Source organism: Rhincodon typus, chromosome 11, assembly GCF_021869965.1.
Source record: "Rhincodon typus isolate 14 chromosome 11, sRhiTyp1.1, whole genome shotgun sequence".
Lineage (NCBI taxonomy): Eukaryota > Metazoa > Chordata > Chondrichthyes > Orectolobiformes > Rhincodontidae > Rhincodon > Rhincodon typus.
In genome coordinates, this window is record NC_063342.1 from 26,818,458 (window position 1) to 26,834,753 (window position 16,296).

Sequence of the window (16,296 nt, forward strand, 5' to 3'; positions counted from 1 at the left end):
GATTTATGTTGAGCAGACTTTTTGATGAGACATTTTGGCTTTTCTTGGAGTTCAGGCCCAGACACCTGCTGTGCGGGTATATTCCAGTCGCTGTTTCAGAACTGACTCAAAAACATATCGAAGAAGTTTACATCCTGGTAACAGTCGGTGCACTCTGACCATTGTACTAAGATCAGGCCTGCATCTGGTGAATGAACAATAATAGGTTTTCTAAACATAGCATAATACACTGAAGCAAATAAGAGAGAACCTGTCTCAGACCCTACATAGTGAGGTCCAGGCTCCATCATCTTCTGACATCTTTATGACAAACGTCTTGTCCACATGCTCAGCAACTACAATTTGACCAAAGGTATGGTTAACCCTTTACTTTACATTCCTACCCAGTTCTTTCATTATATTCCTTTTAACCATGCACCTTGATCATTAACAACAACAAAAACGGAAATTGCTGGAAAAGCTCAGCAGGTCTGACAGCATCTGTGGAGAGAAATCAGAGTTAATGTTTTGGGTCAAGTGAATCTTCCTCAGGACCTTTTACTTATTAACATTTTGCTTTTTGCTCCTATTTCTCCTACACAGAATCTCTTCTGGCTAAAGCATCAATGAAACCATATTCTTAGCCCTTTGCTTGGGACAGATAAACTCCATGTAGTTTTCCTCGGAAGGGATAAAGCTTGGCAAATTGGTTTCGCACCTCTGATAATCTGAATGCAATATGATGATTTTAGGGCTGGTCTGGAGTGAACAACATCATCTTTGGATCCAACTGCCTCCAAGACCTACTCAATCAGCATATTCCAGATCCTAACGCACTCAGAATTTTAAAAAAGTCATCTATCTTTTCATTAATTTACCAATCACCCTAAATTTGTATCCTTTAGTTCTAAACCTTTCCACCAAAGGGTATAGTTTCACTCTACAACTTCATGATTTTGAATACTTCTATCAAATTTCATCTTTCTCTCCTCTAAGGAGATCAACCACAGCCTCTGTAATCCAAGTGATTGATTCTAATGTGTGACTGAAATCTCTCATCCTTGAAGCCATTCTCATAGATATTTACTGCACCCTCTACAACACCATCACATCGTATCTGAAGTAAGTGCCCAGAATTGGACATATTACCCAACCTAAGGCTAAACCAGGCTCACAATAATTTCCTTGCTTTTGTTTGCCTCAATTTACAAATACCAAGATCCTGTATGTCATTGTAAAAGCTTTCCTAACCGACTCTGCTGCCTTCAATGATCTTCGCTCCCCAGGTCTGTCTGGTCCTGTACCAATTTTAGAAATGTATGATTGATTACATATTGCGTCTCCTTGTTCTTCCACCAAAATGTATCATTTCTCTGCACTAAATTTATATACATCCATCCTCCCATTCTACCAGCCTGGATATGTCATCTCAAAGTTTATAATTCACTACGCTTCCATGTCCACCTGCAAGTTTTAAAATTGCACTTTGCACACCCATTGGCAGTTTGACTGCTGTAGACTTTCTCCAATCTGAGAACCAACTGCCTAACATTACTCTGTTTCCTGCCTCTCAATTTTTTAAAAATTGATTCACGGGATGTGGACATCATTGGCCAGGCTAGTATATGGTGGCCATCCCCAACTGTCCAGAGGACAATTGAGAGTGAACCATGTTGCTGTGGATCTGGAGTCACATGTAGGCCAGACCAGGTAAAGATGGCAGATTTCTTTCCCTAAAGGACATTGGTGAACCACTCCTCCTTAAAGACAGTCCAATTGTTTCACTAATGCAACCTGTCTTTTCAGGTCTTTTGTACACCATGGCTTTCCTCTCTAATGTTAAATGTTAGGATCCATCCCCTTGTCAAGTTACTTTAAAATGTCCCCAACATCATGGGCAAATCAATCTGTAAGATCATTTGTCCTTGCTCTGATCAGGTGCAATGTATCCAGCCTGTACAGGTTCTACCTCCCACAGTATTGGCCCTAATGTCCCAAGAATCTACAGCAGTATCCTGTCTCCACCATCAACTCCACACTATCTTTCATCTCTTTTATCCTCTATTTCTATACTCGCTATCCAATGGTACCAGCAATGATCTGGAACTTATGACCTTTAGCTTCTTGCTTGTTTGTCTTTTTCCTACTCCTGAAAATCGTCTTGCAGGATGTCAACCATTTTCTACCTATACCAGTGAAACCACGTGAACCACGCTGCTGTCTGATTTCCCCCTTGACCCCAATGAAGATGTTAAAGAAAGTGTTATGTTGACTTTGATGACATCTTCACTGCCATCCCAAAAGAAGAAAATCTTGGATTTTTATGCCAGGGCAGACCAAAAGAACCATTGGGAAAAGCAGCATGGAAATAAACAGTGCAAAAGGTGTCTTAAGCTGAGAATATGTGCTTAGCAAGGCTTCGTTATAAGAAATCCCCTCTTCCACCAGAATTACTAGTATAAATTCACATAGGAGGATTCTAGATCAAATCCCAGCATCTTCAGGATTACGTTATTGTTCGAACCAAATATCTAAGTGATGTCTGAATCACTTGATCCAACAGGGCACTGTGGCATGCTCGAGAGATCATCAAATTCTTTGATCGAGTCCAAGATAATACAAGAACCAAACATTCAAGAGGAAGAATATCCAACAATCTGAGGACAATTGCTACTAGATCCACTGGCTCCATGAAATTAGGTTTTCAAGTCATGCATTTCAGTGAGCTGATCATAATTGGGATGTTTATGAGATAGAATTCATTCCCTACCACCAACCCCCCACTCCCACACCATTGTGTATCTCCTAAATTGGTTCCTACCCATTTTGTGAATATTATAATGCCTCAATATTGCATCACATGTCAAAACGGTTGGATCAGGAGCCAGGAACTTATTAATCCACAAGCAAGTCGCAAGGCAATCAGCTAGCAGAAAAGAACTCTGTTTCAAAATGGTCATCTCAGTCAGTGAGAAGGGGCTAATTCATTTTACATGGAAGATTATATTTATACAGGAGTTTGGCTGAAGTTTCATCTGAAACAACCAGAAACTTCCAAGAACCAAAAGAGAACCTTTCCAGCCTACAACAATTTTGTTACCTCAATCTTAAGGACTGGCTAAATAAATGACTGACTTATTTGTTGCTACTCTGTTAGTAATCTAAGGCATATTACATCTCTAGGAATCATCTTTTCTTTTATGTAATGCTGAGAGTTTGGGAAGTGGGTGTTTTGATGTGGCAATTTTGTTCTGCAAATAGAAACTTTGGTTTTGAACTTACAAGAAAGTTTGGTTGTATGTGTTGTTTAACATCACAGCATGAGAAAGGATTAAGTGCTCCTTCTCTCAAACATGCATCTTGTTACAGCTAACCAAGAAGTGAGAAAGAGGGCAGGTTATCCTATACCCCTCTCCATGTCCATTACAGTTCTCATCATGGGTAAATAGTTGAGAGACTTCATGCTGCCATGAAGATACAAGATGATAGCCATGTTCCTCTCGCGTACTGAGATTGTCAAGGAGAAAAATGTGTAAGCACTGTGCTGGGATTTTCCTCAGAGAGAAATTGAATCATTGAAAATTGTAAGACACATCCAAGAGACCAGTTGCAAAGTACGATCAAAATACTGATATTATTGTGTAATAAAAACCAACAGATTGCAGGATTAGCATACTGTTACTCAGCTCTTATCTTTATGGATTCTGTACATAGCCTTTTGTTAAGAAAACAAGCTGACATAACTGTTACTACAATCAGTATGGTGTCATTGAGAAAATGATGTGCAACTAAAGCCCTAAGGATTTGTCTTTGAGGTCCCTCACACAACAAAAATGACAGCTTTTAACTTCTTTACTGACAAGTAAAGGGTTGATACTCAGTGTCTGGTTTATTTAAAAGCACATCAGGAAAATAAATGCAAATTATTGCTTTTGTTTGGCTTTTCTTTGCCCTCTCCCTCTTAAATTGGTCAGAGCTCATGCATTATGCCTAATGGTTATGGATGTGCATTGACGATACTCACAGAAAACCCCAGAAGCACCAATCAGGGGCCTTTCTCTGGATTTATATTGAGTGAACACAAATCTTCTTGGACTAATGTCAAGGTAAAGCTTTCTAAGTGGCAGGAGAATGAATGAAAAAGGGAAACTATACTTTGGGAGCTAGCAAAGAATGTGTTCGCTTTTTACCAATCTCACGTGATCAGGTTGTGTTTCATTAATACTTTTAGATTGATGCAGAACATTCTGATGAACCGGATTGCTTTTTTTCAGTGAAACACCAAATGCTGAGTGCCATTCTCTAATCACTGCGAGAAAAGTGTACTTGAAGGGTAAAATATCACCGTACTTGTAGAAAAGGGAGTAATTCATAGAAAATAAATGTTTTCTTTGGTCAGAAATAAGATGGACGCACAAAGTTATGCAATACAGAAACATTTTGGTAACTTCAAATTCTGGAAATCAAATGAATGTTGAATGGGTCTATTGAAATGAATCCTTGTGTTATGACTTGTGTTATAAACCAGACATAAAGCCATGTACCAATGGGTTCTTATCCAGGGTATAGTCACAATACAATCTCAACCAAGATTGATATTTGAACTTTGCTATTGTGTATGGATTTTTTAAAACATGGGATGTAGGTGACATGTTTGAATAAATAAAACAAAGAATTGTGGATGTTGTAGACGTGAAACAAACAAAAACAGAAATTGCTGAAAAATCCTTGGTACATCTGGCAGCATCTGCAGAGAGAAAACAGAATTAACATTTGAGTCTAGTGAACCTAATCTTACTGAATGTCTCCAATTTTCATTTTTGTTTGTTGAATAAAGGTTAGCCATGTCAGTAAGACAGTGTCTGTGTGATATAACGGTGTTTCATGTCATGGTGGGGGGAAAGGGAACAAGAATCCAGTATCGACCATTTAAACAAATTTTCCTTTCAGATACTGCAGTATAGTAAGTACAACCATCAGAAATTGCACAAATTCACTTTCCGTATCCAGAAGAAAATCACAGGGAGAAAGCAAAGGGAAATTGAAATATTGTAAAATCTTTTTATGCATTTCTTTCAGAAAATGGCTGTGTCTGTAGTCCCAGTGCAGGCGCTGACAATGGCTATCCATCTGTTTCTGGCTGGAAGCGTTTATGGAGGTGCCTACTACCAAATGAAGCAGGTTCCACAGCAGGTTCCACAGATGCAAATGCACGGACAGGTCCCACACATGATGCATCTTAGGAAAGAAGGCCCTCGCATGCAGCACATGGGCAAGGAGATGCCACGCTTGCCCGTGCATAGAAAAGATTTGCCATATATGCACCACTATGGAAAAGAACTTCCTCAAATGCATGTGTTTGGAAAAGATGTGATGCCTCAGAAGGAAGCAAAGGGTAAGACTTAAAAATTGTACTTTAATTCTTAGCTTATTTAATTTTGTGTGAAGATGGCAGGAAGATCCCACATTCATTCTTGTATCTGCATTGTTTACTGATGTCAGGCAAGGTGCTGAGTTGGAATTGTTTTTAAGGCTGTTATTAACACCAGTCCCTTTTGATGTCAGGCCAGGTGGATAGAGTGGTTAAGAAGGCATGTGGTATAATTGCCTTTATTAGTCTAAGCATAGAGTTTAATTGCAAAGAGGTTATACTGGAACTGTATACAACTTTGGTTAGATCACAGTTAGATATTGTGTGCTGTTCTGGAATCCACATTGCATTAGGGGTGTGATAGCGTTGGTGAGGATGCTAAGGAAATTTATCAGGATGTTGCATGGTCTGGAAAGTTTCAGTTATGAAGGGAGATTGGACAGACTCGGGTTGTTTTTCCTTAGAGCAAAGAAGATTGAGAGGGGCCATGATTGAGATTTGTAAAATTATGAGGAGCGTAGATAGGGTAGATAGGAAGAAAATTTTCCCCTTAATGAAGGGATCAGTGACGGGGGGCATAAATTTACGGTAAGGGGCAGAAGGTTTAGGGGAGATGTGTGAAAACATTTTTCAGTCGGAGGGTGGTGGGAATCTGGAACTGATTGTCTGTAAGGGTAGTAGAGCAGAAATCCTCATAACATTTAAGTATTTAGGTGCCAAGGCGTACAAGACTCTGGGTTAAGAGCTGGAAAATGGGATTAGAATAGGTGGTTGTTTTTGATCATGCTAGACACAGTTGTTCATAGGGCCCTTTTCCATGCTGAAAATCTGTATGACTCTATGACTATGACTCTATAACTGTTGTAAATTGTTATTACCTCCAGTGTTGTGGGACTGATAGGGCTCCTATACAATGGAATCTATAATTAGCCTCAGATATTGCCATATCTGCTAAGCTCCTCTGGTTTCTGGTTTCTGGTTTTGCATAAAAAAGACCCATACTGGCTTTCATTAATTAACTCTCACGTTTTTCAAAGTAACCATTAATTTTGCAACACATTATTGTTTCTAGAAGTTTTCCCTTACTGAAGTTAAACTGACTGTCCTGTTGTAGCTGGGCTTTTCACCTTTACTTGAACAAGGATATAATAATGTAATAAATAAAAACTGAAAGAACTGCGAATGCTGTAAATCAGAAACAAAAACAGAAGTTGCTAGAAAAGCTCAGCAGGTCTGGCTGCATTTGTGAAGAGAAATCAGAGTTAACATTTCAGGTCCAGTGACCCTTCCTCAGACCCTCTGTTAACTATAATATGTTAACTATAATATTGTAGCATTGGGCTGAAAAATGATATTTTCAAACCAGACCATTAAAGGTTGATTGTTAAGGATTAATTGGACATGACAATGAGCAATTGAAATAAAGGGGGAAAGTACATGGGATACAGGCCTAACGCAAACATGGCCTATTTTAACTTGGGGAAGTCTGCCTGACCTTCAGGGTAGGTCGGAACTATCTGCATGAATGGTCCACATGGGGCCACCTGGACTTGTTTTACACCTATTTTTGAGGCTGGAAAAGGACTGAAGTTATTACAAAGTGGGGATTCAATATGTAACCTAAGATTCCTTACTTGGTCTCCTTACTTGAGAAAGTATGTACTGGCACTGGAGGGGGTGCAAAGGAGGTTCACTAGGTTGATTCCGGAGTTGAGGAGGTTGGCTTATGAGGAGAGACTGAGTAGATTGGGATTATATTCATTGGAATTCAGAAGATTGAGGGGGGATCTTATAGAAACATATAAAATTATGAAGGGAATAGATAAGATAGAAGTACAGAGGATGTTTCCACTGGCAGGTGAAGCTAGGACAAGAGGGCATAGCCTCAAGATTAGAGGGAGCAGATTTAGGACTGAACTGAGAAGGAATTTCTTCACCCAGAGGGTTGTTAATCTGTGGAATTCCTTCCCCAGTGAAGTAGTTGACGCTACTTCAGTAAACGTTTTCAAAAAAAAGGTAGATTTTTTTTGAACAATAAAGGAATTAAGGGATACGGTGAGAACGTGGGTAAGTGGATTTGAGTCCACGAAAGGATCAGCCATGATCTTATTGAATGGCAGAGCAGGCTCGAAGGGCCAGACGGCCTACTCCTGCTCCTAGTTCTTATGTTCTTAGTTCTTATTCAGAATAGTAAAAATATCAGTGACTTTGCCCCACTCATTGGACTTCACACCATCAGGCTGGAATTTGTGAGACCAGTACTATAGAATCTCAGAGCTCTAAGTGCCACCATAGACAAAGTCCCTGATGGATAGAAGACAGTGTGAGACTCGCTTATCTGTGTATATATATGTGTATATTATGTACTTTAAGTTAATAGATTCACTCATTAGTTTGCATATGTCTCTAAATATATATTAAGTAGATTAAGCTAATATAGTTACTTCCTATTTAAGTGTATGTGTCATCTTATAATCATTATGATCATACCATAAAGAACCCATTAGATACTTTCGACATAACCATACAGACATTTGCAATTCTACAGTCTTCTGGGCCAGCCCCAAGTCCAAAGAAGACTGTAAGTTTACAGCCAGTGTTTTGGCAATTTCGATTCTCGTTTCCTTTTGTATGAAGAGATGGTGAGTAGGTTACGCCTGTACTCATTGGAATGTAGAAGAATGAGAGGTAGTATAGAAGAAATGGAAAGCGTCAGACCAGAGGGCATAATCTCAGCATAAGGATCGCACATTTAAGACAGAGGTGAGGCAGAATATCTTCCCTGTGAATCTGTGGAATTCTTTACCACAGAGAGTTTTGAGATTGGTCCATTGAGTATGTACAAGGCTGAGATAGACAGATTCTTAATTGGTAAGGGAATCAAGGATTATGGGGAAAAGGCAGGAAAGCGGAGTTGAGGATTATCAGATCAGCCATGATCTCATTGAATAGTGGAGTAGGTGTGATGGGCTGAGTGGCCTACTTCTGCTCCTATATCTTTTGGTCCTCTGCCTCTATGCATAAGTACCCTTTTTGGTCCCTAATGGGATCCACTCCCCCTCTAATGACCCTTAAATATTTATATATCTACAGAAGACATTTAGCTTTCCTTTCATGTTGGCTGTAAGTCACTTTTCCTTCTCCTCCTTTTCTTCTCTTATTTGATTTTTACTTCCCCTCTGAATCTTCTGTATCCAGCTTCCTTCTCAATTGTATTCTCTACCACCCATCTTTCATAAGCACACTTTTTCTCCCCCCTATCTTTTATCTCTCTATGATCCAGGGAGTTCAGGCTTTGACCGTGCCCTCTTCTTTGAAAGTAGCCCATTGCTCAACTATTGTCTTTCCTGCCAAACTTTGACTCTAATTTATTCAGCCCATATGCATTCTTATCCCATCAAAGTTGGCTTTCTCCCAGTTTATTATTCTTACTTTGGATTGTTCTTTGTTCTTTTTTGTAGTTAACCTAAACTTTATGGTGAAGTGATCTATGTCCCCTAAATCATCTCCCACTGACTCTCTATTTACATTTTATCACCTCATTGCCAAGAGAAATGTCTAGTAATGCCTCTTTTCTTGTTGGAATACAATTTCTTTCTTGGAAACACCAATGTAATTTTTATTTTAACCTGTCTTTTTCACTCCTACTATCTCAGTCAATATTTGGATAATTAAAGTCCCCATTATAACTACCCTATAACTATATTTTGCACTTCTCAGTAATTTCCTTGGAATTTTTTCTCTACTTTCTTCCCATAGGTTGGTAGTCTGTAGAAACCACTGAACAATGCAAGTACACATTCTTCATTCCTTTGATCTAGATAGATTCCTCCTGGATGACTCGGGGACATTTTTTTCTGTCCAGCACTGCAATTGGTCTTTAGTCAAATCACCACTCCTCTCTCTTTTCTTCTTTTCTGTTATACCCTCAATGCAGGAACATTTAAAGCCAATCTTGCCCTTCCTGGAGATAGATCTCTGTAATAGTCACCATATTGTATTTTCATATCAAGCCTCATGATTTTATACATTTCAATTAAATCTTCCATCAACCTCTACTGTGTCAATGAGAAGAAGCCTATGCTATCCAATCTTTCCATATAACTAAAATTTCTCAGACCAGGCAACAAACTCATGAATAAATTTTATCCCTTCTCTAGTGCAATCACAACACTTATATACTGTAGTTACAAGAACTGAATGCAGCACTCCGACTGCAGCATTTTAAAAAAATAATGTATGGGATGTGGGTTTCCTTGGCTGGGTCATTATTTATTGCCTATCCCTAATTGCTGATAAGAATATGGTGGTGAGCTGCCTTCTTGAATCACTCCAATCCATTACAGGAGGTAGACCCACAATGCTGTTAGGGAGGGAGTTGATGGGGTTTTACACAGTTCTAGAAAAACCTCCTGGGCTGATATTCTATGTCTTGATTCATAAAGATAATTATACCGTCTGCCTTCTTAACCACTTTACCAGTCTGATATCAGTTATGGGTCAGTTGGAAGTTCTCTTGCCTCCAAGTTACAAGGTTCTGGGTTCACGACCCATTCAAGGCCTTAAGCGAAACAAGTAAATACTGACAATCGGGTGTAGAACTGAGGAGGTGCTGTTTTCTGGATTGGGTATTAAACCAATGTCTCACCAACTGGCTTGGTGAATACAAGGGTGTCCTGGCACTATTTTGAAGGAAATATCTCCTGTATATCCAATACTGATCCATTAGGCAACATCACAGAAATAGATTCTGATCATTGATTGGTGGTTGTTTGTAGGAGCTTGTAATGTGTAAATTTACTGCCATATTTCCTGTAACTGTGATTACACCTCTCTAATATTTCATTGACTTTAAAGGACTTTGAGTTGTCCAGTGATTGGGAAGAGTACTATAGGAATCCAAATCTATGCTTTTCTAACTATCCAAACATCTTCAGAGATCTGTGGACATACGATTCAAGGTCCTTCTGTTCCACTTGGCATTTACCAGAACTAGTCATTCTCAAGTCTTCCAAGTTTTTATTTGTTCCTAGAACCCAATATTTAATGTAATCCATTTTTCCTTCTGGGAATATATGTATGTAGTCCATTCATCTGACTGCAAATCATAGCATTTATCTAACCTCTGGGTGGTAACTTTTATAACAACTTAATCCACGCCAAAAACCCTTTTATCTCCCTGTAGTTTGCTCTTTTGCATTCCATCACCCTTATCTTGAATCCTTATTCATCTTTCCTATTCTTACATTGAACCTAATTACTTGATGCTTGCTACTTCAGCATTTTTCAATGTTGCCACATTATTCCCATGGTCCATTTAATTTTCCAAAACTAAGCCAAGCAATTCTGCTTTCTTTTATGGATTAGACACATGCTGATCTGTACAACAGTCCTGAATACATTCTGAAAAGAGCCACATGTATTAATTTTTAATCCATTCTATTTTGGAAAAGCTAATGAAATCAATTATATTGCTGTTCTTTCACACTTGTGTTGGGTGTATTTCACAGTATTAGCCACGAGAGGACTCTCATTGTCAATAAGTACTTGCCTTCATCTATGTGTGTTATTATAATTATTGTGACTCATTAAAAATGGATTTTTTTCCCTTTTTTGCAACAGGAAATATTCTAAATATAAACAAATTCACAGCACATTTGAGTAAGGCACATGTTCATGGTGAGTGGGGAGGGTGTGCATGGAGGTAAAGTTGATTGAAGTGGAATGAAAAGCCAGAAATGTTCAAAGGGATAGCTGATCACTGTTCTAGTGCCAAAGGTACAAAATTGCCCTAAGATGTTTGGTATTAAACTATGATCCACAAACAAGAATACAGGTATACTGCACTGTAAACCATACTTCCTTCGGTGTCAGTACATTATATAGTGAAATTTGATAATGGTGCTAAATCATTGTCCATCATAGTTGAACTGTGCACAAGAGCTTTTTCTTTTTGTTGTGGAGACAGGAAGAAGGTAAGCAAAATTGTTATTTTCCCCTATTTGTGCCAGGAAACCAGTTTAAAGAGCCACTTAATGAACTGCGTATCTGTGAAGCCTTCTTTGCAATACAGCGTAATCATATAAATCAGGTCAGAACACATTGTCTCTTCCCTTGCACACTATGCTACTGTGATAAAATGATGCATGGCTGTTTGAGCGTTTTCCAAAAGTGTTTTGCCAAGGAGTTTTTCACATGAAGACAAACAGAAGCTGTGTTTAGTGTAACAAGACCTCTACACTGAGATACAGAAGCTTTGCTCTAATAGCCTTATTCATGGCCTCATTCAAGATCTTAAATGGTATAAACACTGCTTAGCTTCTTTTCAACATGTCTTTATATAACTCAATCCCTTCAAATTTTTGTTTAGTCCTTGTACTAACTGGGTTACGTTTCAACTTTCTGGCGATTGAAATGAAAATCAGTGAGTTTCTAGAACAGACAATTGATCTGCAATGACAAGTTTACATCCAGGCGACTAGTTGTAAAGTTACCATACTGTTGTCTGCAGCAGGACAGTTATTTATCTTCTGGAGACCTCATGCAACAGACCAATTTGTGACCCCTACATTTTATTAAACAATCATTCTAAATACTACCTACATACTTAATCTGGTATTAACTGTACAGGTGCATGATTATGAAAGTGAATGTTGACAACAATATAATAATAGTTGAAAAAATGATGAGGGATCACTTATTACCATATAGTAGATGTCTAGCCACTTGCTTAGACTGGCTTGGAACTCGGTGCTTGATAGCATTGTTGATGACACCTTCTATCACTTTACTTATGATAGAAAGTAAACTGATGGGTGGTAATGGGCTGGGTTGGATTTGTCCTGCTTTTTGTGATAGGACATATCTGAGCAATTTTCCACATTGTTGGGTCCCTACAGTGTGGAAGCAAGCCATTTGGCCCCTTGAGTCCATAATGACCCTCCAAATAACTGCCCACTCAGGCCCACCCCACTACCCTATCCCTGTAACCCTGCATTTCCAATGGCTAATCCACCTGGCCTGCATATTCCTGGACACTATGGGCAATTTAGCATGGCCAATGCAACTAATCTGTGCATCTTTGGACTGTGGGAGGAAATCGGAGCACCCGGAGGAAACCCACGCAGGCACGGGGAGAATGTGCAAACTCCACAAAGGTGCCCGAGGGTGGAATCGAACCCAGGTCCCTGGCATTGTGAGGCAGCAGTACTAACCACTGAACCATCGTTCTGGGTGGATGCCAGTGTTGTAGCCATACTGGAACAGCTGGCAGTATGAGGCTTCAGTACTATTTCCAGAATGTTGTCAAGGCCCACATCATTTACAGCATCCAGTGAGCCCAGCCAATGCTTGATATCACATGAAGTGAATCAAATTGGCTAAATACTGGCACTTGAGGGGAGCGGTACAGAATCTTTTTCCCAGGGTTGAACAGTCTAATACTAGGAATGTGCATTTACGTGGAGGAGGGGAGCTCAAAGGCAATGTTTTTTACACAGTGGTAGGTGTCTGGAATGTGCTGCCAGGGGTGGTGGTGGAGGCAAATACTATAGGGGTATTTAAGAGGCTTTTAGATAAGCAGATTAATTTGTAAGGAATGGAGGGATATGGACCGATGACAGGCTGAAGGGATTAGTTTAATTTGACATCCATGTTCAGCACAATATCATTGGCTAAACGTCCCACTCCTGTACTGTACTGTTCTATGGTCTAAAAGTGTAGGACAGAGCAAGGGATAAACCAGGAAATAACGTGCCAGTCGGTCTAACCTTAGTGGTGGGGAAACTATTCGAAGAAAATATATATAAAAGAGTGCAGCAAAAATTATAACCAGAGACACTAATAATAAACAAATCTTAAGGCTCTTTATCTGAATGCATAAAGCATTCAAAACAAATTAGTTGATGGCACAAATAGACATATGAAAACAATGTGATAGACATACTTGCAGAGTGACCAAGACTGGGAACTCAATATTCATGGTTATTCAATGTTCTGGAAGAATAGACAAAAAGAAAAAGATGGGGTAGCTTTGTTAATAAAGAAAAATACTAGTATGGTGATAAATAGCACTGTGGGTGCAATAAATAGTAAAGTGGAAACACACAGCCAAAGCTTCTACAGCTATATAAAAAGAGAGTTGCTATAGTGAATGACAGACCCCTGGAGGATGCAACTGGGGAACTAATAACAGGCAACCGAGAAATATTAGAACTTAAACAAATATTTTGCATCAGTCTTCATGAGGACACTATTAACATCCCAAAGATATCAGATTAGCAAGGTGCTAATGGGAAGAATGTTCTTCGAACAGTCTCAATAATGAGGAACAAAGTATTTGACAAGCTAATTGGACTAAAGGGAGACAAGTCAACAGGATCTAATAGCCCATATCCAAAGGCATTAAAGGAAGGAGCAGCAAAGACAGTGGAGGCATTGGTTGAACTATTCCAGCGCTCACTGGATAGAGTCATTTGGCACAGAAACAGACCTTTGGCCCAACTCATCAATGCTCAAGTTTCCTAAATTGAACTAGTGTTTGACCCATGTCCCTCTAAACCTTTCCTATATGTGTATCTTTCCAAATGTCTTTAAAATGTTGTAATTGTACTCACCTCTACTACTTCCTCTGGCATCTTGTTCCACCTGCACACTACCCTCTATGTGAAAATATTGCCCCTTAGATCCCTTTTAAATCTTTTCCCTCTCACCTTAAACGTATGCCCTTTAGTTTTGGACTCCCCTACCCTGGGGAAAAGACCTTGGATATTCACGTTATCCATGGCCTCATGATTTTATAAACCTCTGGAAGGTCATCCCTCAGCCTCCAACACATCGGGGGGGGGGAAGAAAGTCCCAGCCTAATCAGACTCTACTTGAAGGGTTCCAGTGAAGTGGGAAAGCACTAATGTGACACACTTGTGAGCAGGACATTTTAGAGAACCTAACACAATCAAGCAGAGTCAACATTACAAACCAGTCAGTCTTACTTCTGTGGTGGGCAAATTATTGGAGAGGATTCTGAGAGAGAGCATTTATGATTATTTGGAAAAGCACAGTTTGATTAGAAATAGTCAGCATGGCTTTGTGAGGGGCAGGTCATACCTCACAAGCCTTACTGATTTATTTGAGGATGTGACAAAACACATTGATGAAGGTAGAGCAGTGGATGTGGTGTATATGGATTTTAGCAAGGCATTTGATAAAGTTCCCCATGGTAGGCTCATCCAGAAAGTAAGGAGGCATAGGATTCAGGGAAATTTGGCTGTCTGGATACAAAACTGGCTGTTCAATAGAAGACACAGGGTGGTAGTAGATGGAAAGTATTCAGCCTGAAGCTCGGTGACCAGTGGTGTTCCGCAGGGATCTGTTCTGGGACTTCTGCTCTTTGTGATCTTTATAAATGACTTGGATAAGGAAGTGGAAGGGTGGGTTAGCAAGTTTGCCAAAGGTTGGAAGAGTTGTGGATAGTGAGGAGGGCTGTTGTAGGTTGCAACGGGACATTGACAAGATGCAGAGCTGGGCAAAGTAGTGGCAGATGGAATTCAACCCAGAAAAGTGTGAAGTGATTCATTTTGGAAGGTCGAATTTGAATGCAGAATACAGGGTTAATGGCAGGATTCTTGGCAGTGTGGAGGAGCAGGGGGATCTTGGGGTCCATGTCCATAGATCCCTCAAAGTTGCTACCCAAGTTGATAGGGTTGTAAAGAAGGTGTATGGTGTGTTGGCTTTCATTGGCAGGAGAATTGAGTTTAAGAGCCGTGAGGTTATGCTGCAGCTCTATAAAACCCTGGTTAGACCACACTTGGAATATTGTGCCCAGTTCTGGTCGCCTCATTATAGGAAGGATGTGGAAGTTTTAGAGAGGGTGCAGAGGAGATTTACCAGGATGCTACCTGGACTGGAGGGCATGTCTTATGAGGAAGGGTTGAGGGAGCTAGGGCTTTTTTTTATATTGGAGCGAAGAAGGATGAGAGGTGACTTGATAGAGGTATACAAGATGATGACAAGCATAGATAGAGTGGATAGTTAGAGACGTTTTCCTAGGGAAGAAATGACCATTACGAGGGGACATAATTTTAAGGTGATTGGAGGAAGGTAGAGAGGAGATGTCAGAGGTAGGTTCTTCACACAGAGAGTGGTGGGCATGTGGAATGCACTGCCGGCAGTGGTAGTGGAGTCAGATACTTTAGAGACTTTTAAGTGACTCTTGGATAGAAACATGGATGATAGTATATGTAGGGTATGCAGGGTAGTTTGATCTTAGTAGGATAATAGGTCAGCACAACATTGTGGACCAAAGGGCCTGTACTTTGCTGTACCTTTCTATGTTCAATGGTTTTGTGAAAAGGATATCATACTTAACCGAGTTGCCAGAGTTCTTTGACGATATAACAAGTGAATTGATAAAGGGGAAGTGGTTGATGTAATAAATTTTGATTTTTAGAAGGCATTCAGTAAAGGTGCCACAAAAATGTTACTTCAAAGAAGAAACTCACAGTATTAGGGACAATGTATTAACAGGGATTAGAATTGGTTAACACACAAGAGGGAGAGTTGAAGTATTAGGTCATTTTCAGGTTGGAAAGAGGTAACTGGAATGCCTCAAGGATTAGTGCTAGGGCTTCAATTAATTACTATCTATAGCAACAACTTGGAGTGGAGAGAGTTTTGTTTTTAAACTTTCTGATGAACAAATATAGTTGGGAGAGCACGTTCTGTTGAAGACAAGGAATTTGCAAAAGTATATATAGATGGGTTGAAGAGTTTAATGTCGGAAAGTGTAAAATCATGCAACTTGCTGGGAAGAATCAAAGGCAGGACTATTATTTAAATGGAGAGAGGCTCCAAAGAAATATACCTCCAGTCAGATGACTGCACTTCCTAATCCACAAATGCCTGGCTGAGATCCATTGCTATGTATTAAAGCAACATTAGTTTTCATA

General features: G+C 39.6%; 1 protein-coding gene across 2 annotated transcripts in view; it reads left to right on the forward strand.

Annotated features, from left to right (window-relative positions):
- The window catches only part of col8a1a (collagen, type VIII, alpha 1a), a 141,692-nt gene that overhangs the window by 114,315 nt on the left and 11,081 nt on the right, over positions 1–16,296 (forward strand). For both annotated transcript variants that reach the window (XM_020511015.2, XM_048602499.1), the window contains one exon: positions 5,059–5,374. In XM_020511015.2, coding sequence (XP_020366604.1) covers positions 5,062–5,374 — 313 coding nt within the window. In that variant the 5' untranslated portion in view covers positions 5,059–5,061. The remainder of the gene's footprint in view (positions 1–5,058; positions 5,375–16,296) is intronic.